A 26,303-nucleotide genomic window follows, 5' to 3' on the forward strand; every position below is an offset into this window, starting at 1 on the left:
ATTCAGGTTAAAACAGTGTTGCCATGAAATTAGCCAGTGCTGAACAGTACCTGGATGGCCTGGTTGTGCCCCTTCCTTCTACTCCCTATACAACCATCACAATACCAGTGCCAATATCATGGTGTTGGTCTTGGTTTTGCCCCCAAAACAGCTTGTCACAATACTTTCTCTTCCTTCTCCTCCAAAATGTTGAATTACTGCTCAAAAAGAACATGATCCTCTACCAATCAGAGGTTTCATGATCCATCATGACTATGAAAATATAATTAGAAAGGAACGAATTCCCCCTTTCCACTGATATAATCTCTTTGTTTCTAGCCTTTGTAGATGATAAACTAGCTTCTTTAAAGTCACTACCTTATAGGTAGAAAGCTCTTTTACGTGATTATGAGACGTTTGTTATAATCTTTCTCTGTTCCAAATCCTGTATGGTTGAATTTGTGGTATGAAGGCATTTTACAAGTGAAGGGATATAGAAACAGTACCAATTGTATTTTTAATACCTCTCTATAGCAGTGGTGGGCTACCTGCAGTCCGCTGCTTCCCGCAGCTCCAATTGGCTGGGAACATAAGAATGGCCATATGGGGCAGACCAAAGGTCCATCAAGCCCAGTATCCTGTCTACCGACAGTGGCCAATGCCAGGTGTCCCAGAGGGAGTGAACCTAACAGGTAATGATCAAGTGAGCTCTCTCCTGTCATACATCTCCATCCTCTGACAAACAGAGGCTAGGGACACCATTCCTTACCCATCCTGGCTAATAGCCATTAAGGGACTTAACCTCTATGAATTTATCTAGTTCTCTTTTAAACCCTGTTATAGTCCTAGCCTTCACAACCTCCTCAGGAAAGGAGTTCCACAGTTTGACCTTGAGCTGTGTGAAGAACTACTTCCTTTTATTTGTTTTAAACGTGATGCCCATTAATTTCATTTGGTGGCACCTAGTTCTTATATTATGGGAATAAGTCAATAATTTTTCCTTATTTACTTTCTCCACACCACTCATGATTTTATATACCTCTATCATATCCCTGCTTAGTCTCCTCTTTTCCAAGCTGAAAAGTCCTAGCCTCTTTAATCTCTCCTCATATGGGTCCCATTCCAAACCCCTAATCATTTTAGTTGTCCTTCTCTGAACCTTTTCTAATGCCAATATATCTTTTTTGAGATGAGGAGACCACATCTGCTCGCAGTATTTAAGATGTGGGCGTAACATGGATTTATATAAAGGCAACAATATATTATATTATTATTCTCTACCCCTTTTTTAATGATTCCTAACAGCCTGTTTGCTTTTTTGACTGCCGCTGCACACTGCATGGAAGTCTTCAGAGAACTATCCACGATGACTCCAAGATCTCTTTCCTGATTAGTTGTAGCTAAATTAGCCTCCATCATATTGTATGTATAGTTGGGGTTATTTTTTCCAATGTGCATTTCTTTACATTTATCCCCATTAAATTTCATTTGCCATTTTGTTGCCAAATCACTTAGTTTTGTGAGATCTTTTTGAAGTTCTTCACAGTCTGCTTTGGTCTTAACTATCTTGAGCAGTTTAGCATCATGTGCAAACTTTGCAACCTCACTGTTTACCTCTTTCTCCAGATCATTTATGAATAAGTTGAACAAGATTGGTCCTAGGACTGACCCTTCGGGAACACCATTAGTTACCCCTCTCCATTCTGAGAATTTATCATTTATTCCTACACTTTGTTCCTTGTCTTTTAACTGGTTCTCAGTCCATGAAAGGATCTTCCCTCTTATCCCATGACAACTTAATTTACGTAAGAGACTTTGGTGAGAGACCTTGTCAAAGGCTTTCTGGAAATCTAAGTACACTATGTCCACTGGATCCCCCTTGTCCACATGTTTGTTGACCCTTTCAAAGAACTCTAATAGGTTAGTAAAACGTGATTTCCCTTTACAGAAACCATGTTGACTTTTGCTCAACAATTTATGTTCTTCTATGTGTCTGACAATTTTATTCTTTACTATTGTTTTAACTAATTTGCCCGGTACTGACATTAGACTTACCAGTCTGTAATTGCCAGGATCACCTCTAGAGTCCTTTTTAAATATTGGCGTTACATTAGCTATCTTCCAGTCATTGGGTACAGAAGCTGATTTAAAGGACAGGTTACAAACCATAGTTAATAGTTCTGCAATTTCATATTTGAGTTCTTTCAGAACTCTTGGGTGAATGCCGTCTGGTCCTGGTGACTTGTTACTGTTAAGTTTATCAATTAATTCCAAAACCTCCTCTAGTGACACTTCAATCTTTAACAATTCCTCAGATTTGTCATCTACAAAGGACAGTTCAGGTTTGGGAATCTCCCTAACATCCTCAGCCATGAAGACTGAAGCAAAGAATTCATTTAGTTTCTCCACAATGACTTTATCATCTTTAAGTGCTCCTTTTGTATCTCAGTCATCCAGGGGCCCCACTGGTTGTTTAGCAGGCTTCCTGCTTCTGATGTACTTAAACATTTTGTTATTACCTTTTTAGTTTTTGGCTAGCTGTTCTTCAAACCTCTTTTTGGCTTTTCTTATTACATTCTTACACTTAATTTGGCAGTGTTTATGCTCCTTTCTATTTACCTCACTAGGATCTGACTTCCACTTTTTAAAAGATGTCTTTTTATCTCTCACTGCTTCTCTTACATGGTTGTTAAGCCACGGTGGCTATTTTTTAGTTCTTTTACTGTGTTTTTTTAATTTGAGGTATACATTTCAGTTGGGCCTCTATTATGGTGTCTTTGAAAAGTGTCCATGCAGCTTGCAGGGATTTCACTCTAGTCACTGTACCTTTTAATTTCTGTTTAACTAACCTCCTCATTTTTGCATAGTTTCCCTTTTTTAAATTAAATGCCACAGTGTTGGGCTGTTGAAGTCTTCTTCCTACCACAGGAATGTTAATTGTTATTGTATTATGGTCACTATTTCCAAGCTGTCCTATTATAGTATTATAGTTACCTCTTGGATCAGATCCTGCGCTCCACTCAGGACTAAATCGAGAATTGCCTCTCCCTTTGTGGGTTCCTGTACCAGCTGCTCCAAGAAGCAGTCATTTAAAGTATCAAGAAATTTTGTCTCTGCATTTCGTCCTGAGGTGACATGTACCCAGTCAATATGGGGAAAATTGAAATCTCCCGCTATTATTGAGTTCTTTATTTTGATAGCCTCTCTAATCTCCCTTAGCATTTCATTGGCGAACAGCGAACCGCGGCCAATGGGAGCTACATTCGGCCATGCCTGTGGACGTTCAATGTCAGCAAAATGTCTCGCGGCCCGCAATCAGATTATCCTGAAGGGCTGCATGCGGCCTGCGGGCTGCAGGTTGCCTACCACTGCTCTATAGCATACATTTTTAAGTAAATCTCTAAACACCCTTTCTGTAAAATAAGCATCATACACATAATTCATGATGGCATGGTGTGGGGTATGAAGATTATATGAGAATTTGCTCAGGATCACCTGCAGAATTCTCTTGTGACTCTGATATTTATGAATAATACAAGCATCCCAAACTTAAGCCAAATAAAACCTTTGTAACTCCCACCATTGTCTTCTTTCTCTTGTAAATAAAAATATATTAATATTGATAAAGTTATATGTATGTGTGTGTGCACACGCACGCATGTGTATATATTATAGTCCTATCAACATCCATTTACAGATATGGATATACTGAATATAATTACATACATTTACACAAACACCTGTTCATCAACATTCCTTTTGGAAATTACTGTCAAGCTGTAGGAACTGACTGATGTCACTGTAAATACACAAAGGACTGCACAAACAGTTATGCAGTCCTGTTGTTTGCAAGGCTTAGGATAAATGGCAAAGGTTTTTCAAGGCAGAATCCTGGATTACTCCAACAATGCAGGTAATCAATCAGTATCAAAACCAGCACAGGTGCAGGCTTCAGCAGAAGCATTAGGTGCGGGACCTGGCACTAGCTTGGGCTATGGGCTCAATGCCAGGATAGGCAGAGCTGCCAGATCCAGTTTAGTTGCTGTTTTCAGAGCTAGTACAAACACTGGCCTGCCATTACTGCCTACAGAGAAACTAATCTGCCTAGGAGGTTGAAACTTGAAACAGAGGATGAAGAGACTGCCATAAAGGGACTGACGTTGTACAAATCATCTTCCCTTCTGTGTTTGTCCATTTAAAAATAAAAAATAGTATAGGATCTTTGTTACCACAAAACAACACTCATGCTCTTTCACGTAAACATTTCTATTAATTACTGTTTCTCTCCCCTTTCCCCATCCACTATGGAATGATATCAATCTAATTTTGGCTCTGAGCCTGCAAACACTTATGCGTTTGCTTCACTCTACTCATGTGAGTCGTACTGACATACGACATGAGTAAAGTTATATTAATAGATTCAGTGATTATAAAGCCAGAAGAGACCAACATGAACATCTAGTTTGACCTCCTGTATAATACAGACTATAGGATTTCCTTGAATTAAATTCTTGTTTGAACTATCACATATCTTTTAGCAAAAACATCCAAACTTGATTTTAAAATTTCCAGTGACGGAGAATCCACAGAAACCTTTGATACGGTTTTCTAATGGCTGAGCAAACACAAAAGTGTTCCAAAGTCAAGCACATGCATACATGTTTCTAGGTAGAGGCCTTTCATTTGTAAGCAGGTACCTTATCTATGTGTTTAAGGCTGCACGCACACATCAGTACCATTATATGAAATACCAGTAACCACCAGACTCTTAGTGTTTGTCTTATTAAGAAACTTCAATTGTCCATCACAGAAGCAGGTGTGGTAGCTTGTTGCAACCAAAATTTAAAAATGAATTCTCCCACTCAATAGCAATCAGAATAGAACATGGCAGAGAACTCGTAAAACGTAAGGAAAGATTTTGATAATCTCTTTGTTCCATGCTTTCTAACTTGATCATATTGCTTATTAAAACAAACATATAGAGGGGGACCACATGCAGCTTCTTTCAGTTATTCATGCACTGTGTAGGGACACAAGAGAAATTATTCTGAAATATCAGGATTTTGTTCAATAAAAGGATCTTGATAAATATACAAGGACAGAAAAAGAACTATTCCTTTTATTGGAGAAATAGAGCAATTTTGGGATGGAATAAAGTAGAGAGGATATTGTGCACTGGCAGGCCAGATGCCAGCTCTTACCCACGCTGCAGGCACTAGCTAAGAAATGACAACCTCGCAACTTGAGACCAGACAGGTCACCTGTATGTTAGTTTTGCTCAAAACAGGCATTAGTCTTATAAGAATGTATTTAGTGTTCAGATTCTATGAAATGCTTGTAAATTGCTGCATGCATTAATCTAACGTCTAATGTCTGTATTCCATGCTGTAAGAAAATAGGTAAGTTTTGCTTTATAACTTTGAAAATGTTTGCTCTAAATTTATTAACTCAGGTCTGGAAATCATCCCTCCCCCTCACCTCGGCCCATCCAGAAAGACTATCAAAATCACATGGGCCATCAAAGATTATCACAATACAAACGCTTGGTTAATGGCCTTATTACACCTGGGAAATGCTACGTGCCCATCCTGTGGGCTTGGAAGCTGAATGAAGGAAATAAAAAAAAGCCACAGGAAAATTTTCCATCTTTTTGGCTGTTGAACTCTGAAGGGCCAGAGACTCTGAACTGAAGACAGAGATCCCCAGGGGCTGCCTCCTGGGTCCACCTGAAAGACACTTTGTATTGACAGATCACTACAATTCTGTCACTCTTCGGATTTAGAGTGTAACTCGTGTGTGTATATGTTTGCTTGCTTTAACCAGTAAATAACTCTCATTTCTTTTTCCTAGCTAATAAACCTTTAGATAATTTATTACTGGACTGGCTACATATGTTGTCTTTGGTATAAGATCTAGGATACCAACTAATCTGGGTATAAGTGATTGGTCTCTTGAGACAGGAAGAAACCTGAATGTGCTATGATTTTTGTTATAAGTGACCATTTATCACGAAATCCAGGTTATCTGGGTGGCAAGATAGACTGGAGAGTCTAAGGGGACTGTCTATGACTCCTGTTATAGAGATCCAGGAGTTCACATTTGTTACTGGCTTGATGAATGCTAATTATAGAATACACCACCAGTCAAGGGTGTCTGCCCTGTTTTTGACAGTCTGCCATAAGGTCTGCACTCATGGTCATGAGCCACTCCAGATAGCACGACAGAAGAGATGCTTAATGTGCTCACTAAACTCTTCAGATAAATCAGTGTACATTGAAAAGAACTTCCACTTCATTTGTAAGAAAGGTTTTGAAAGCATGCCTAGAGCCAGAGTTAGTTACGCTTTTAGGATGTGGAGAGAGAACCTAAATGTGCTGAGGGAAAGGACATAACATTCAAAAGTGGCAGATTCTCCAGATGGAAGGCCAAATGGGCAAAAAGACACAACACTCCATGGATGTAGATTGGGTTTTCCTGTTTTCCCATTCCCCAGCATATGCCATTGATAGTCTGAATCCAAGATGAAGAAGTTTTATGGATTAGGTGATGTTTTTAATGCTCAGTGTACAAATAAATGCAAAGCTCTTTTTTCAGCATTTTCAAAGTAGTATTGAAAATGAGAAGCATGATCAAATGGAGATTAGCAGAAAATATCACGCTCTAAGAAGCTGGACAGAAATGGTTTATTTAGATGTAGTTAAATCAAATCTAACATGCAGTATTGTACTTCTTTAGTTCATAAGGCATGGAAACATTTCCCAGACACATTTTCTAGCATTTACAAATATATCCTCAAATTGACTCGCTAGAAAGATTTGCTAGCCTTTTACAGAGTCATAAGAGTATTAGAAATTGTTTGCATTGCTACAGCACCTTTCTGCTGAGGGATTTCAAAGAACTTCACAAACAATTAAGTGAGCTTCATCTCATGACTTTGGTTCGGTATGTAATATACAGAGGTGGATTGGCTGGCTTACAGGACATCATGCCACCTTACAAGCAAAAAACACAGAAGACATACCTACCACCTCCTATCACAGGCTGAAAAACAACCACCCGCCTTTCTTCTTTCTACTGCCTGCTCACTATTCTTTCTTCCAGTTCTGGGATATACCCACCTTATGGGATAGCAGATAGTGCTATGAATTGTGCTACTGGGTGCAGGTGAATAGTCCTGCTCAACTGGTGCAGGCACTACTGAGACTGAGGGAACAAAACATTCATTTTACAATCATTTGTCTAGGATCAGCACAAGTTATGACTTTAGTCTTAAAATTTGAATATTACCTATTTTATTCAATTATTTAATTCATATTTTTGTAGACAAAGAAAAGTTAACATTTGTACTTTGGCTGTGATTCTCAGCCTGAGAGGCTACACTGGTCTAAAATTTTTGAGAAGTCGTCTGCTTCAGAGATAAAATGTGCTATTTATTATGTATTTTGATGTGCTGAATTCAAATATGACAACTAAAACAACTGATTGGCTCCTGTTTCTAAGATATTTAAGTTTTTACATTTTATGTCTATGTATATTGTGTAGATAGTAGAGTTTAAACCATAAATTGTAAACCTAGGTCTTTTCATATGAAATGTTATCATGTAAAGCAACCATAAACACCTGTCCTGTTTATGTAACACTTTAAAAATCAGCAAAAGGATTATATAAATAAAATTTATTATGAAACAAAAGGCAAAAAACTAGTATGTACATAGTTTAGTCCTATTCAGTGTCTACTCGGCGCTTCTTTTCTTGTCTCTTGTATTCATTAAATGGAGCATCTCTTGTCACTGTCCAGCAATAGTCTGCAAGCATTGATGGGCTCCATTTCCCCTGATAGCGTTTCTCCATTGTTGCAATGTCCTGGTGAAATCGCTCGCCGTGCTCGTCGCTCACTGCTCCGCAGTTCGGTGGAAAAAAATCTAGATGAGAATGCAAAAAATGGATCTTTAGTGACATGTTGCAACCAAGGCTTTCGTATGCCTTGAGGAGGTTTTCCACCAACAACCTGTAGTTGTCTGCCTTGTTGTTTCCGAGAAAATTTATTGTCACTAACTGGAAGGCTTTCCGTGCCGTCTTTTCCTTGCCACGCAGTGCATGGTCAAATGCATCATCTCGAAGAAGTTCACGAATCTGAAGACCAACAAAGACACCTTCCTTTATCTTAGCTTCACTTAACCTTGGAAATTTTCCACGGAGGTACTTGAAAGCTGCTTGTGTTTTGTCAATGGCCTTGACAAAGTTCTTCATCAGACCCAGCTTGATGTGTAAGGGTGGTAACAAAATCTTCCTTGATTCAACAAGTGGTAGATGCTGAACACTTTTCTTCCCAGGCTCCAATGACTGTCGGAGTGGCCAGTCTTTCTTGATGTAGTGGGAATTTCTTGCATGACTATCCCATTCGCAGAGAAAACAGCAGTACTTCGTGTATCCAGTCTGCAGACTGAGCAAGAGAGCAACAACCTTCAAATCGCCACAAAGCTGCCACTGATGTTGGTCATAGTTTATGCACCTCAAAAGTTGTTTCATGTTGTCATAGGTTTCCTTCAGCTGGACTGCATGATGAACTGGAATTGATGGCAAAACATTGCTATTATGCAGTAAAACAGCTTTAAGACTCGTCTTTGATTAATCAATGAACAGTCTCCACTCATCTGGATCGTGAACGATGTTGAGGGCTGCCATCACACCATCGATGTTGTTGCAGGCTACAAGATCATCTTCCATGAAGAAGAATGGGACAAGATCCTTTTGACGGTCACGGAACATGGAAACCCTAACATCACCTGCCAGGAGATTCCACTGCTGTAGCCTGGAGTCCAACAGCTCTGCCTTACTCTTGGGTAGTTCCAAATCCCTGACAAGGTCATTCAGTTCACCTTGTGTTATGCGGTATGGTTCAAAGGAGGACGATGGGAGAAAATGTGGGTCTTGTGACATTGATGGTTCAGGACCAGAAGCTTCATCCTCTTCCTCTTCCTCGTCTGACTCAAGTGAGAATGATTCTGGTGCATCAGGAACCGGCAGTCCTTCTCCGTGGGGTACTGGGCTTATAGCTGATGGAATGTTTGGATAATGCACAGTCCACTTTTTCTTCTTTGACACACCTTTCCCAACTGGAGGCACCATGCAGAAGTAACAATTGTTGGTATGATCTGTTGGCTCTCTCCAAATCATTGGCACTGCAAAAGGTATAGATTTCCTTTTCCTGTTCAACCACTGACGAAGATTTGTTGCACAAGTGTTGCAGCATATGTGTGGTGCCCACCTCTTGTCCTGATCTCCAATTTTGCAGACAAAATAAAGGTGATAGGCTTTCTTAACCATAGTGGTTATACTGCGCTTTTGTGATGCAAAAGTCACTTCACCACAAACATAGCAGAAGTTATCTGCACTGTTCACACAAGTACGAGGCATCTCTGCTCACTTTGGCTAAACAGAAATGTGTCTCTTCGCAAAATCAAACACTGACAAATAAGAGAGCACGACACTGTATGATTTCTAGAGCTAATATTGGGCAATTTGTTCAGCAGAGTGATGTAAGCTTCGTTATGACTGCATCATCCATGACTTCTAGGAATAACATGACGCAATTCATATCATGTATGACGCAATACCAGCTTCAGATTGCATCATTCATTGTTTTGCCTAAAAAGCAAGTACTGTCCAAACCCAGTCATAGATTTATTCATAGATCCAGTCAAAGATGTATTTTAGTCATTTCTGGTTTAAATTGAGATCCCTTCCCTTTATAACTCACTTATCCTCCACCATTCCCAAGTCAAGGGTCGTATATACTGACCCAATAGCATATCTTGAAAACTAGAGCCAATCAACAATTTTAAGCATCATTTTCATTCTCAGTGACACAGAATTAGTAAAGTTTGACTACATTTATTTCAGAAGCATTTTGGCTGTAGAGCAGTGGAATCCCATGCTGCTGTGGCAATAAGCCGGTCCAATTTACGCGTTCAACTAGAGCTACAACATCCTAATGTAGGTAAACAGACTTACAGTCCTTTATTTTCCCTCAAAGCCTAACATTTTCTCCACTTAATTTTACTGGGCAATTTTTCCTGCGTTTGAACATGAAAACAAGAACTGCTTATGAAATCAGCAGTTCTTAAAACATCAGTCAATAAAATTAGGAGAAAAATGAAGGTGGCGGGGGATGTTATAAGGTGGATGTGATTTAAAGTTTCATATTATATGACTCACCAGAATTAGAGAAAACTGTTGTCCATTAACATGGTGTGGTTCTCATTTTTCCAGTGGTATGTGGCATTGGTTTCTATCCCTTGTTATTCATGAGACACTATAACTTAGCAAGGTAACTGCCCTTTCTCCTGACATCATAGCATGCTTTCAGCATGCCAAAGCACTCTAGGCTGTTTTACAATAACATTATACCCTTTTTACTGATGATTAAGCTAGGGAACAGAGAGATTCAGCAATTTGCCCAAGGTCGCAAGAGTGTCAAGTACACAGACAGAACCAGTTCCTTTTCAACCAAGCTCTCTAGGTTTCAAGAGTCTTTTTTTTTTTTCCTGGCGAAGTGAATTTGGGTGCTTGCGAAAGATACCCCCCCTTGACAGTCCTGGAGACTGAAATCCTCTGTTTCCAAGGAACTTGCACAGCACAGATTCCCCACACTGCTCCATATGCCTCAGCCCTAGTCTGGAGTGCCCACTGCTAGGAGTGAAAGCATACTTCAGTTTACATTTAATCCTTGGCCTCTTTATAAACATTATAAACAAGGGTGCCAATTGGTGTTACTTGTCATGTTATCTTTTGTAATATGGACACATGTCCACTAGGAACTTGACAAAGACTACCAGTGTATTTCACATACCAATGACCAGTTATCAGACAGTAACAATTTTAGCTCACTACCACCTGGGTCAGATTCAAACCAGTGACCTTCTGTAGAAGCATCTGATTTCATATGGGCAAACTATAAAGCAAAATACAATGGGTGAAATCTTAGTCCCACTGAAGCCAATGACAAAACTCCCATTCAACTTCAATGGGTTTAAGATTTCACTCATTATATGCATGTGATGGGATGTGTTTCGGGGGAGGGGTATGTGTGAATCGACAGCAAGCACAGCAAACAATGAACAAGTGAAAAGCTTTTTCACATTTTAGCTGTACAAAGCCAAGCTCTTATAGGAGAAGTAAAATATTGATGAAGCTAGATTTCTACAACACAATGGTGACCTTGTTTTTTCTGATGAAGTAAATGAGGCCTCCATGGACTATCAAAATGAATGTGCTATTAATAACAATATTATTTTTAGTTGTTTATAATAACCAAGCAAAAAAGCTTATTTGATCTGTTGATACCCAATGTTTTTATAAACTTTAATAAAAATATTAAGAAAATTATCTTTTTAGCCTTTTCTGTATCATTGGTAATGAAAGAAAAGAGGGTGGAGAAAAAGCTTTTCAATTATTATGCAAAAATACGTCTTGAAGTTGCACAGTAATGTATTAAACGAGAACAATGAATAAAATGTTAATCTCCCTCAGGCACAACAGCTCATTGTGCTGCCAGAAACAATCTAAAACAAATTTCCCCCCAGTCTTTGTAGTTAAACATGAAGAAATTTATCTGAAGAAAATGCACCACAGAATGGCAAAGAGAGCACAGATTTCTTTTATTGTACTACCCAAAATTGTGGAAATGATTATAAAATAGTCAATTCAAAGAATGTAAAATTAATGCCTGTGAAACATAACTAAGAGAAGGGACTTTTAGAACATAGAAATAGACATGTTATTTCAGCGATGAGATATGCATAACAAAACTGATATTGTGATTTATATTAGAGCCACATATCACTGTGCCTTTTAGTGTTTGGAAATACTATGCAGTCTATTAATGGATTCTCCAAAATAATTCTATAAATGAATACTTTTATATATTTTTCATAAATTGCAAATATTTTTCTCATGCTTTTAATAACCTCTTGAAACTAAAATCAATTTCTCTACTGAAGTACATTTTTCCCATTGTGTATACACAGTGATTTGTTGTGGTAAGGTAGCTCTCAAGGGCTGAATTACCGACTGATTAAAAAAAAAATTCATGGGTTTTGTAAACACATAATGGAGGAGAAAAGGTACTGTACTACAAGAGTTATCAATGGTTATCAATCTTGACAGTGTCACTTAAACATTTTGTGGTTAAACTATGCTAAGTTAGTAACATGTTACACTCTTCAAAGATTGACTGCCTCTCCATAGTAACAACTTCTTGAAAACATAGCTTAGTATACCATGACATAAATTAATCTAGAGCCAAAAGATTTTAATGCCTTTTCCCATGACACCATCATTAGAAAACAAACTATTTTCTTTTTTAACTCTAGAAGATGTTAGTGTATACCAAAATCCAGACCATGCTTCTATAACCCTACCTCTTTAAGAATGTGACAGCTTTGTCTACAATGAATTTGAAATATGATTTGCTATAAAACTGCTTGAAACTGTGAGGCTTTAACAAAATCTGAAACATCTACATAAGAAGGGGAAAAGAGCTTCTGAACAGATAAAAGTAAAATCTTGATTCTTATATAAAATGTAATGCATTTTAATACGATTTTTTTGCCTGATTTATGTAAAGCTTTGTGTTTTTCATTTTCCCTAACCTGTCATGCTGTAGTGATGTATGGTGCATTTTAGCATCAAGTTTGCCATGAGCAATAAAGTCAGTGCCCCCAAAGAAATATTAATATATTTCCACTACTCTCCCTCACCAGAGTTTTCTATTATTCAGCTTATTTGGTTTCACTTCACATAGTTGGTTGACATCATTTTCACACAGTCTCTCATACAAATATTTTAAAATTTTACATTTAAAAAATCCCAAACAAGAAATGGATAGGATGAAGCAGGGAGTACCTGCCACAGTTGGAAAGCTAGGAATGAGGTCATTTGGGAAGAAAATAGGGAAACATTTTATCTCTTTGGAGAGAGAGAATGCAAAAATTGAGACAGTATTGCTTATTGATAAAAATATACAATCTGTCTCTCCTAAATAAAGACAATTGATACTCTATGTATACTTGACGTGTTCAAAAGTCACCAGATGAACAACAAAAAAAACCCGCTGATGCATTCAGTAATGATCCCTGTATATGAAGTAGCTTGACTGATTTTCAGACTGTAAAAATAAACAGAAAAGGAAAGTAAACTACAATCAGCTGCAATACCAGAACCCCCTTTCCTCGCCCCCAAGGAATACCAAGAAGGTTTCTAGCACAGCAGGAAGATCAACAGGCATGTTTCCTCAACAAAAGCAGTCTTCAAGATAGATCTTAAAAGAAGAAATACCTTCATAGCTGACGCAAAAGCCATCAAGGAAATCTCTTATAAATCTATTATCCATATAACTTACTTGCATTTTAACATTATTTAGTAAGTGTGCCTAAGTTTAATGTTGTAAAATAAAGTTGGTAACAAAAAGTCCTACTTTGAGGTACTATTGGCAGCCCTTTACAAAAATCTTAACATGTCATTAATTGCAGAAACATGTCAATATGTTCTTTTTTATCATTCAGAAATATTGCACAACCGAATTTCAAAATTACTCTAAGGGTACAGAAGTCTGTAAATGAAATGTTACCATTTATAAACATGCAAAAGGCAGAAAGGTTCACTGCACATGTATAATAATCAAGAGAAAATGGAATGGTAAAATGTGCTCACAAAAAGGAAGAAAAGAATGTTGTCTTTGAACCTCATTAGCAATGCTATAGTCAGGGTAAGTTTGCAATACTCAAGAATCTTTCAGCACACATGTACCTCTACCATTACCATTACTAGAGCTCTTACTCCTGCACTGCACACTTTCCATGCTACCATAAGCTAGAAACAAACTGAATCCCTTTGAACTACTGCTAATATTTCTTAAGCTCTCTATCAAGTTTGGCTGGTCAGCTCTCTCCTTATATGACAGAATATCTCCTCTGCAGTAAACTCATCTTACTGAGGGGTAGCTGACTGGAATAGGATTAGGAACTGATGCTTCACCTCCCAGACTTAGAATCATTACTATCTTGGGTTGTCTACCATATGTGAAATGAGGGTCTGGTAGATACAACTCATCTACTGGGGATCAACAGGTCTCTAAACGACATCTACTTTTCACCAAAAATAGCAATAAGAAAATCAACCTCACAACAACTGAACGCTGTTTATAGGGTTTCCTAATACAAAAGTATCAGTTGTGTTCCACAGCGTGGGTGGCTGCCCTTCAGTGGTTGCACATGTGCTTGGCTGAACAGTGTCTGCTAAGCGCCTTGAGGTTTCAAGATGAAAAATGCTATACAAATACTATTTCCATTCATTCATTTGGCACAAGTGAGCATCTGTGTTGGGTCTTTCTGATGGCAATTCCCAAAAACCAGTTAAAGTAAGTACAGGTTTTACAGCAAATAGAAGGACAGAGCCAAAAACTTGGATGAAGTCCAAATTGTGAAAAGCAACATAAAAAGGAAGTAGTCCATATGTCTTCACTGTCTATTAAACGGAACATAAGATTTAGAAAGATGTACTTGCCTTATCTTCTAAGTGTAATTTTAAAAAGCGGAGGTAAGCCACAGGTGCAAATGCATCAGCTGAATGTACAACTACTTGGGATGAGTCCCTGAAATACAGAATCATAAACACCGTATTTTAATGCATGGTTTTATGGATAGGCTATACCCATTGTCCCTCAACTACTATTCAACATGGTTTACCAACTACTGCTCAAGGGTTTTGTTGCTTTTTTTAAAAAAACTGATTAATTAGGAGAAACTCTTTTTGTCAGAAGTTTTGGTTTAATATAAAAAAAAAACCTCAGCAGACTCTCATAATTTGCATTTTATTTCATTGTCATAAATTTAATTCAGAAAACATAAAACATTAAACAATGGGGTTTTAGCTTCAGAAGGTGCAAGAGAAAGTCATATGCATAAAAATTATTAATTTTGGGGGGTTTTGTACTCAGTAAAGCTATTGGCCCACAGATAGTTCACTTGGAATTACACTGAAGTAACCAGTCTTGACATTTTCACTAAGGAAGTGTAAGTACAGATACTCTACTTTGTAAACTAAGACTTTCAGGATGTAATCTATTTACAGAGTAAGTGGAAGATATCCAGGGGGTCAAATGATAAAATTAAGTTTGTAAAAGGAAGGACATTGGCATCAGCTAGAGAAACCAGTGTTTATAGTCAGAACACAACCAATGAGTGTTCTTATTGCAAATAGTTCCTAGAACATTTTGGATCAGATCCTCAGCTCGTCTAAATGAGCATAGCTGTATCAATTTCCAAAAGGTGATGATCTGGCTTATTGTTATCAGGACGACAGTCAATGTAGGTTAGAAATAGCAATATCGGGAGCAGAAAGATTTAAGCTGAAAATCCACTGGTGAATTTTACAACTGCTTTGTTCCCAAGGGTTCACCACTTTGGTAGACCTGATAGATGTCTCTTTGGAAAACGTTAAAGAACAGCAATGGGCAAAAAGTGACTGAAAAAATATCTTTTTATAGAAGATACCTACTTTGCTCTGTATTCAGACTCTTATTTTCTACTTCACTAACTAAAATAAGTTTCTATTACCAATACTTTAAAAAATTATACCTTGCTCTGAAGAATCGATACAATGAGAGAGATATGGGTGATATAGTTGTTCACACATCAATAGAATAATTAACTCTAAGTTCCATTGGTATTGCTAAACTGTTAAAGGACCCACCTTACCGTCCAGATCCCAGGTTCAATTTGTAGGGCTGGAAGTTAGAAAACCTCTCATTTACTTGGCAACTGAACAAATTTTTTATTGAGTCTCTGAGAGAGAATAAACATGGAACCCCAAGATTCCATTTTTACATAATGATTTTTCAGAGGCCCTATCCCGAAATCTTTTTCAGAGTCACTGCTTCCCAGAATAACGTCCTCTATGATCTACATTCTTTATTCTTAGATATATATAGTTACATTTAGCCATATTGTTTGCTTGTGCTCAGCTTACTAAGCAATCTCGCTTGTTCTCTGTCAGTGATTTGCCCTCTTCATTATCTACCACTCCCCAATTTTTGTATTGTGCAACCTTGATCAGTCATGACTTTATGTTTTCTTCCAGGTCACTGAGAAAAACATTAAACAGGATAGTCAACAACTGATTTCTGTGGGATGCCACTAAGAAATCCATCATCTCAGTGATGATTCCCCATTTACAATTACGTGTTGCGACCTATCAGTTAGCCAGTTTTTAATCCATTTAATATGTTCCATCTTAATTTTCTGAGGGGTAGCCATGTTAGACTGTATCCACAAAAACAATGAGGAGTCTGGTGGTACCTCAAAGAAACTACCCTTAGATTCGGTGCCAAATGCAGTTCCACTAGACCTGAGACTAAGGACCATAATATAGCCCTCCATATTAATCCTCTCCTCTCCTTAACAATAACTGACACTTTCTAGTAAGACATGAAATCATTTTACCGCAGACTTGTCTTTATTCAGGCAGGGACTTCGAAGGGCTTAAGGGAGTTAGGCACCCAATCCCAATGTGTGTGAGCGTGAGAAAGAAAGAAAGCAAGCAAGCAAGAAAGAAAAGCAGCCAAACAAATTTCAATGCATTGATATGAACATATCTTATGATGTCAACTAACAAATTTTATAACAAATGTAGACTGAAAGCTAGCCACTCTTTTTCTGGATGATGCTGTTGTGTACCAATATTACCAATTAACAATACAATGCTGATCAGACCACAACATTTTGTCTGGCTGAAAATAGAGACCTTGATGAAGTCACTGTACCAAACAGATCTTATCTCTAAAATAATAAAGTGCCATAAATGCCTGCTCCTTTTCTTACTGAAATTGATGGTAATTTGCCATTGATTTCAACAGGAATAGTATCAGCCCTGAATTGCACAGTAAATTTGCCACATTTCCTCTATTGCTTACTACTGCTAGAAGAAGATATAAAAGAATAGGCCTGTTTCATTACAGCACTAAATGTCCATATGTGCCATAATGCTGACCTTCCATAAGTTGATGTATCTGAAATGGTATGCAAGTGACATTCCGTTATTAGAGACTGTTTACTTGGATAAGAATAGGAGCAATAGTCAAAACATCTCAAAATATGAAGGCTAAGCTATTCAACGTCATGTATTGAGAAACTTGAATTAAGACAGAGAAATTTCGCATATACCTCTAAACACATTTTAACAAATTTCAGCAAAGAAATAAGCTACTCAGAGTAGCTGGATGGATTCAAGCAAGTTTACATTCAAAAATGTCCCCTTAGTAACTGATGGAAAATGTTTAGCATTATCATTCTAAGTCACTAAAGTTGAAAAAAGAAGAAGAAAAAAAAGACACAGAGTTAATGGAACCCACAGGCTACTGATGTGGCAGTTTATCAAATGTAGCTGTAATGAAAGATAAATATTACAGGCAATTCGCACTTCATGAAAGGATAAAAGTGTCAGTGTGTAGGTACCAGTTTTACTGCAGGCCATAATCAGCAAGTAAACGAAAGTGCAAATGTCTAAAAAGTTTATAGCCTTCTATGAAGGCCTCGTCTTGTCAGGCATTGATTTAGGTTTTCAGAGGACTTTGCCAGCGTTAAACAAAGTGACTGTTTGTGAACTTAGAGGACATGTTCTACTCCTGCCAACAAATGTTGCCTCAAGCTAAATGTTAATATGTTCCCATCACTTAAATTTAAGGAAGGGGAAGAAACAGTTCCTTACACAACTATTTTCTTCTTAAACAGAGGACAGTCCAAAGTGAATGTTTCATATTCCCCACCTTCTCCACAAACATGAACTTCATACTTCTTAGAGAGCTGAGACAAAAGGAAAAAACAGGTAGTTAGAATAATTGCTGCTCTTATACATAGCATCAAATGTATTTTACTGAAAATGTATGTGTGTACAGGGCTTATAGTAATTTTCTCAATGTAAGTGTCTCACTACAACTCTAAAAAAAGGAACAAACTCTAAAATGCACTGGATGTACTTGTAAGTTTCTGACTCTCCTCTACAGTACTTTATACAAACTGATTCATAATATTTTTAATGTTCCAAAAATTACTGCCATGTTGTTTTTCCATCTCTGCAATAGTTACACTTCACCATTCAGATAAAAAATCTCAGTGACTGCACCGCAGTAGAAATGGAAGGATGTTGAAATAAGATTCCTTTAAGAAATGGCTAGAAAATAACAATAACCTTTACATCCACTCCCAGACCTCATTATACAGTCTGTGAGATATCTTGTGTTGTAAGCTCTGACCAGAAGCTACTGAATTCAGCAAACATAATATTATTATAGCAACAGGTTTAACAATTGTGATCTACATATTTGTTGGCTCAAACTCTTTCCCAAATCTTCAAGTAAAAGAGTCCCATTAAAGTTAATTGCAAAATTCCTACTGACTTCAATGGAGCCAGGATTTTACCCTTAGAGGGGAAGAAACATTAGCCATTTTCTTTTGGTTACATCCCTGAACATTTTTCATAATTTTTTTTGCACTTTGTTTTGTATTTACCTGATAGACAAGCCAGATACATTATACATGAAAGTAAATGTAACAAGTGCAAAAGAATACTATTCATCTGTTTTTAATCATCCTAAATCCTCAATTTAGCAGTTTCTCACTTGAGGTCTGATCCAAAGTTTTGCTTGAGTAAAGAGGGTAGAGCCAATCTCTTGAACAGTACATTCTAATTCTGTTTTAACAACAGTGTAATGGTAGGTGGTAACCATGCAATGTAGGAATTTAATTATGCTAAGAGCACACATTAAATCTATGATACAGTAAAAATGCTAATTGGGCACAGTACAATGCTTTTCTAGACTCATGATTCCACTCCTGCACCTCACGATTTTGTGATTATAATTTGACTTTTAAGTGGTCCTCATTCTTTTTAAGAAAGTTATAAACATTGTTACTTGTGCACTTGTATTATCCTTTAAGAGGTTCATCCTGCAATCTCTCCCTTTGTGGAATTTCCATTGACTTCACTGGGAGTTTTGTGCATGGAGGGTTTCCTTGAATGGGAAGACTGGATGCCAGAATCAGCCCTGAAAGCTGATTTGAATGCACTCGGAAGAGTTGGGTCTGGGGTTTCCATCAGGGCAAATGGAGCTCACTGGATCAGGGCAGAGACTTAGGGCAGGATCCAGGGCCTTTTCCAGGCAGGTGACTATACACTGATCTAAAATGCTGCAGTGGAGTACACAGCAGGAACCCACCAGGCCTCCACAGGTTGACAAGGCCAGAAGATGTGTGAAGCATCTGGAATGGAGAGTTTTGGCAATTAGCCACCAAAAAATCATATATGTTACATGAATTATTCAGGGACAATAGGGTACACCTCTCTGACTGGGGAATCGATATATTTTTGACCAGTGTTAGGGAGGGAACTGTTAACTATGGATACATCTCTACACTACAAACTAGGGGTATGATGCCCCTACTTCTGTACACATACTCACGCTAGCTCTGATTGAGCTAGCACAAGTATAAATAACAGTGTAGATGCAGTAGCACTGGTAGCGGCAGAGGAGGCCTGGCTGAGCCCTTCTGAGTACAAACCTGCCTGAAACCAGTGGGTATATACTTGACACGGCTCAGCTATGCTTCCACTGATGCTACCAATGCTACATTGCTATTTATACTTGTGCTAGCTCAATGAGAGCTAGTGGGGGTATGTGTACATTAGCAGGGAATCAGGTTCCTAGCTTGTCGTGTAGACGTAGTACATCTGGGTACACAAGTGGGAGGGAGGCAGTCAAACTAATTGCTGGCACCTCCTCATGGCAAGTATAAAGTGGAGGTACTCATTCCATAGAGGATCTGATTCCCTGATAATAAGGAATTGGAAGAGGACTTAGTGGAAGGCATCCCCTAAAGAATGTGGGGAATGGGGTTAGGATTCCTAATGTCTGGTAAAGTGAGGAGACAACCCCCTTTCTCCAGACCCTTAACCTTCAAACAAGGGGAAGGCAGTGGGCTTCCAGCAATGGACTAGGGCATGCTATGGCAGGGTGGGGAGCTAACAGCAGCTCTCCACCAGGGGAAATCATGACCTGCATTGTACATATTTTAGCTGGATAGTTCCCAGTGGAGTTGAATTAATAAAGTTGCTGCCTAATTAAACCACATCACTTGCACCTTCTCTGTCTGTGTGTGCGCCCAAGACAATGGGGGCCTGTATCCTGAAAAGCAGTAACTCTGAAAAGGATTTAGGTGTCACAGAGGACAAGCAACTCAACGTGAGCCCTCAGTGTAATGCTGTGACAAAAAAGGCGAATATGATCTTTGAATGGATAAACAGGGAAGTAGTGAGTAGCTGTAAGGAGGTTTATTTGGTCTTGTCTGAGCACAGTGGTCTGGACTCAATGAGTTCTCAAGGTCCCTTCCAGCGCTACATTTTTAAGATTCTATGATTGTACTTTGTATTCTGCATTGGTGAAACCAACACTGGAATACCGTGTTCAGTTCTGGGGTCCACATTTGAAAAAAAAATGTTGAAAAAACAGAAAGGGTACATAAACGAGCCACAAAAATTATTCAAGGGCTGGAGAAAATACCTCACAGTGAGAGACTTAAAGTGTTCAATCTGTTTATCTTATCAAAAAAAGATTGAGAGGTGACTTGTTTAAACTGTACAGTACAAGTAACTGGGAGAAAATACCGAGTAGTAAGGGACTCTTTAATCTAGTGGGAAAAGATCCAGTGGCTGGAGGCTGATGCCCAACAAATTCAAATAATAAATTAGGCACATTTTTTTTTTTTTTTTTTGGTAACAGTAAGGGTGATTGACCATTGAAACAAAGTACCAAAGGAAGTGGTGGAGTCTCCATGTCTTGAGCTCATCAAATCATGACTAGATTCCTCTTTGGAAGATGTGCTTTAGAAGTAAATGAATCAGAAGTCAATGGGCTCAATACAAGGGTAATTAGATTAAATTAATGGCCAATGATAGACAGGATGTCAGACAAGATAATACAATGGTCCTTTTGGCCTTAAAATCTATTATGTGTAATTTTTATTAATTATTATTATTATTGTCCTTGCTGATCCAACTCCTTGTGACTTCAATTCAATTCTGAATCATTGTAAACTATGCATTTGATGCTTAACGTATTGAGCACCCTCAGCTCATTCCTCATACATGATAGAGCAACTGTCTGTATCTGTCTCTAACTGGAGAGAGATCAAAAATATTAGTCCCCCATATCCTTTTTTTTTCCAGGCTAAAATTAAGGCAACATTATTTTATAAGCATTTAGTCTTATAGATACATTTTCAGTGAAACTGTTTATATTTTACACAAGACTAAGGTTACTTTTATATTAGGGGATTTATTTTTACAATGCTACCAGAGGATTTCAGGTAATGGATGTGTCTGATATGTTACAATAAAACTGTACTAGTATTCCTGAGTATGGAGAGTGTTAGTTAAGCTTCCAGTTTTCTTTAATAAGTATTTATTTTAAAATATTTTTTAACAGATCTGGATGACTTGAGTCATCACCTTAGCATAAAGAACACCAGGGACTCTGAACACAGACATAAAGAAAAGAAAGTGGTACAAAGAACTTAATCCTTTTACAGGATCAAAGATCACATTTTTAATCATAGCCCTTTGACACTGAATATGAAGCTGGAAAATGTTAAATACCATTTTGCTTGCACTATCTTCAACCTTTTATTTCTGAAAAATATCTAATAGCTCAGACAAAGATGGTATCGGTCATAAAATTCTACATGACTGTTTACCCATTTTGTGATGGAAAATTCAAATCTCGTTTTAAATAAAGATAAAATTATCTTTTTAAAGGCAATGTTATCACAGGCATTTCCTTCCTAAAGAGAGAATATCTCCATGTGTAAAAATAACCAAACATATATTTAATCAAGCTTTCATTTTCAAAAATTATACTCCTGACATACAAGACAGTTTCACCTGTCAAAAAGTGCAGCAAGGTTTTTATAGGACTAATCTATCAAAAATAATTAATGTTGATACAATAAGAATGGACAACTTACAAAACAGTTAGTCAGAACCTTTTATTCTTCTTCCTGCCAAGAGCTTCTGCTGCAATGAATACTAAATAGAACTACTGAAAAATAAAACTAATACACAGGTTTGTTTGTCTTAAAAAAAAATATATGAAATGCGTGTATTTTTGAGGAACAAAGAAGTTTGTCTGATTTTTTTCCAGGTGCAGCCTAACTAAAAATATTTCACAGTGAGAATAAGGAATGAATGTTTACTGTGTAAGTTATTTCTAAACTTGATGGTTCTGCTTTTAAGCCTTGACTGCTGTGAGTTCTTCCTGGAAACCAACATCAAACACTTCAAAGCTGAGAGTCTAAATTTGCTGTCCTTGTTGGGAAATCCCAACTTTTAGTGCCATTGGGCTTAGGATCATATTTGGTCCTGAGCATTCTAAACTCCAAGTGAAGTCACTAGCAACTGAAGATACTTAGCACCTCAAAGGATCAGGCTCTTAATGTGCCTTTTAGAAGTAAAAGAAGCTGAGCTATATTTTTCAAGCTGCCATCAGTGAGACAGGAACCAGCTTTCAAATATTTTAAAATACTAACATTTTTTACAGAGTTGTGTTATCTTGTTTTGCAAGCTAGATCTGACATGCATAATAAATATGACAACTCAATAAGAATAACTTTTAAAGCTAAACCTAAATTTCATGAGAGGGGGATCTTGCCTCATAGTTGTAATGGGTCAAAAACAACCTCACCTCTCAGTATATTTACAAATTACACCACTCAAGAAAAGTTGATATCCAGTCCAATTCTAAACCTAAAACAAATACCAGAGTATCATGGAAACAACTTTTACACTAGATGAAATCCAGCATCAAACAAAGATACAAATAAAGCTTTCATTACATATACAAAGTGAAGCCCACATACTCAATACAACTCATCCTCCCGCTATCCTGACCATGAAACTGCAGGGTGAAGGCTGAGTTTATCACAGAATTTTAGTGGTCAGAGATGGGAAAGGCCAATTCAATTACTGAATCCAACCTGCTGCAAGGGAAAGATTTTATAGCTCCCAGTCAGAGAACATATCAGGTATTAAACCGTCTATACACTTCATCTTCACCAAAAGGCCAAGAAGTAATAATTAAATTCTGGTGCAACTGTTCAAACCACAAACAATTTCTAATTCTCTATCAAGGAAAAATACTGTACAAGCAAATATTACTGTTGCATGCATTTGATTTTGATTTTTTAAAAGTTCTACATAGATTAGGGTTCTTGGCATGTTGCCAATAGAGCCATCTACTTTAGCAAGGATTGGGCATCTTTGGAACAAGGCAAGTAGTTGGACAAGAGCGCAAATATAATCATCTCAATTTAACATAATGAATCAACACCGAGCTATTTAGAAAAAAATAAATCAAGAACTTTTCTTGTCACAATGAAATAATATAATTATTTTACTGTGCTGATAAAAATGACCCATGATTATGGCCCTACTTAACTTCCGATATTGAGGAAATTGCAAATTCTGCAATATTAGGTTTCCACCATAATTTTGACAGCAGGAGTCCTGGCCACCACAGGGCTGAGAGTGGGCTCCCCCGCTGTCAGCCCCGAGTGGCCACTCTCAGTCCCGGGCGGCCGACAGTGGGAGCCCGCACTATCCAGCCCCCTGTTCTCATTCTCAGCCCCAGACCCCCACCAGTGGAAAATTGCAGAAAAGTAATAATGGACTTTTTTACTGCAAATAATAAAGTCTGTTACTACTTTTCCGCAATTTTCCATGGTTTGTCCGCAACTCAGCTGCAATTTTTTGACAATCATCCTGCAATTCACATAGGGCCTTATCCATAATAAAATAGAAGCCACAGAAGAACATCATTCCACTCATAACCTTAATCTCCAGGATATAAATCAGAAAAGAACTTACTGTATATACTCATTCATAAGCCGAATTTTTTTTAGTGAAAAAAGGGACGCACCAGAGAAAGGGGTTGGCTTATGAACGGGTATAGAGAGGGAGAGGTGGGACACAGCCCCTCCCCCCAACAGAGGGAGCAAGGAGAGGCAGCACAGCCAGCAGAGCCAGAAGGGAAGAGGCGGGGCCAGAGTCTCTCCGCTTCTGGCCATGCTGCTCTTCCCCCAGCCTCCGAAGCAGCTGCAGTTCCGAGGCTGGCAGGCTGCAGCCACGCCGCCCGGCCCAACCCCCCAGAACAGGCTGCAGCTGTGCCGCCCGGCCCAGCATGTTGGAACATGCTGCGGTCGCGCCGCCCGGTCTGGCCCGCCGGAGCAGGCTGCGGCCGTGCTGCCCAGCCTGCCGGTGCAGCTCCAGCCAGGTCAGAGACATCGTCCCCTGGCCCTCCCCAGATAAGATGGGAAGAGTGTGGGGGTCCCGGGCTAGGGGTATGTCTTGTGGGGGGTGGTCACAGGGGTTACTCCCCTGACTCCCAGCTTCTCCCCCCGAAAAAAATTCCCCACCAGTTGCTGTCCCGGCCCATCAGGGTAAGCAACTGGCACGCCGGGACACTTTGTTTACTTAGGTTTACCTCCGTGCCTGCAGACGCTCGAGGTAAACAAACCATCTTGGCCCACCAGCAGCTCATCCTGATGGCCCGTGAGCCAAAGTTTGCCGACCCCTGAATTATAGGGTCGGCTTATGAACAGGTTATAAAAATTTTCCATTTTTACTTATTCATCTTGGGGGGGTCGGCTTATAAACGAACCAGCTTATGATCGAGTATATACGGTAATTAATTCAAAGTTTGTTCCACTTAATAGATCTCACTTTAGCTAATGTCCATTTTACAGTTAATATGGCATCAGAAATCACCTGCCATTTAATATAAAAGGGAGACCAATTTCTATCCAACACATATGGTTTGACTTAAACATATAAATTAAAGCTATAAGAAGTAGCTGAAAATCAGGTGACAACATGTTTTTCCAAATGGAAGATGAAGCACCAAAGTGGGAATCTACTACACACTTATTCATTTTAAACATAAGAGACAGTTACTTTATTTAACTTTATTAGCCAGAAAACTGTATAATCCCAAACATCTAATGAAAATACTCAGGCAGAGTCAATCTCTGTCTACAGAGAAACTGATTCTACAAAATCACAGCTAGAGAGTCCTCTAACTACTCTACACACAATTCTCTCCATACCTAAAATTGCGACATGAAAACATTTTGGCCTTAGAGTAACTCCTCGCTTAACGTTGTAGATATGTTCCTGAAAAATGCAACTTCAAGCGAAATGATGTTAAGCAAATCCAATTTCCCCATAAGAAATAATGTAAATGGGGGGGTTAGGTTCTAGGGAATTTTTTTCCACCAGACAATACACACACACACACACACACACACACACACACACACACACACACTATAAGTTTTAAACAAACAATTTAATACTGGTACACAGCGATGATGATTGTCAAGCTTTGCTGAGGTGGTGAAGTCAGAAGGTGCGATATTTCCCAGGGAATGCCTTACTGCTAAATGATGAACTAGCAATCAGCTGAGCCCTCAAGGATTAACCCACTGTTGTTAATGTAGCCTCACACTGTACAAGGCAGCATGAATGGAGGAAGGGGAGACAGCATAGCAGACAGAGACACACACCCTGTGTGTGAGAGAGATTCACAAAGCCCCTTTAAGTACGCTGACCCTACTCTAAGTACATTGCCTTTTTAAGTAGATCAGCAAGTTGAGACAGAAGCTGCTGCCAGGAAGCTCCCTCCATCCTGAGCCCTGTCATGTTCCCCCTCTCCCCCTGCTCTATGGAAATGGGGTAAGCGAGGTGCAGGAGCAGGAGGGAAAGGACACCCTGATATTAGTCCCTCTCTTACCACCTCCCCTCCCTCTCCCCGCACAGCAAGCAGGAGGCTCCAGGGAGCAGCTCCAAGGCAGAGTGCAGGAGCAGCACATGGCAGTGGGGGGAGGGACAGTTGAACTGATGGCAATTGATAGCCTGTTAGGCGGCTGCTGCACAGGGAACTTAGGGGAATGGGGAGCTGATATGGGGTTGCCGGTCCCCCCTGGTTCCAAGTCCCCCCAAGTAGCTCCAATGGGCTGTTCTTCCTGCAAGCAGTGGACAAAGCAGGCAGCTGCCAAACTACATTATAAGGGAGCATTGAGCAACTTTAAATGAGCATGTTCTCTAACTGATCAGCAACATAACAACGAAATAACATTAACCAGGATGACTTTAAGTGAGGAGTTACTGTAGTGGGTTCATTGGGGTGTACTGTTTTCTATTGCGCTAGGCAGAAGTTA

General features: G+C 38.7%; 1 protein-coding gene across 5 annotated transcripts in view; it reads right to left on the bottom strand.

The window, feature by feature from the left end:
* DPH6 (diphthamine biosynthesis 6) overlaps positions 1–26,303 on the bottom strand; it is a 350,629-nt gene that overhangs the window by 190,652 nt on the left and 133,674 nt on the right. For 4 of the 5 annotated variants that reach the window (XR_004645505.1, XM_034768927.1, XM_034768926.1 and 1 more), the window contains exons 7-8: positions 17,746–17,840; positions 14,545–14,632 (exon numbers count right to left, since the gene is read on the bottom strand). The exons of the other annotated variant lie outside the window; for it this stretch is intronic. Coding sequence is in view for 3 of the 4 variants with exons in the window: in XM_034768927.1 (XP_034624818.1) it covers positions 14,545–14,632; positions 17,746–17,840 (183 nt within the window). In the remaining variant the exon portion in view is untranslated. The remainder of the gene's footprint in view (positions 1–14,544; positions 14,633–17,745; positions 17,841–26,303) is intronic. 5 annotated transcript variants of the gene reach the window in all.

The sequence above is a fragment of the Trachemys scripta genome, chromosome 4, assembly GCF_013100865.1.
Source record: "Trachemys scripta elegans isolate TJP31775 chromosome 4, CAS_Tse_1.0, whole genome shotgun sequence".
In the NCBI taxonomy this organism is placed as follows: domain Eukaryota; kingdom Metazoa; phylum Chordata; order Testudines; family Emydidae; genus Trachemys; species Trachemys scripta.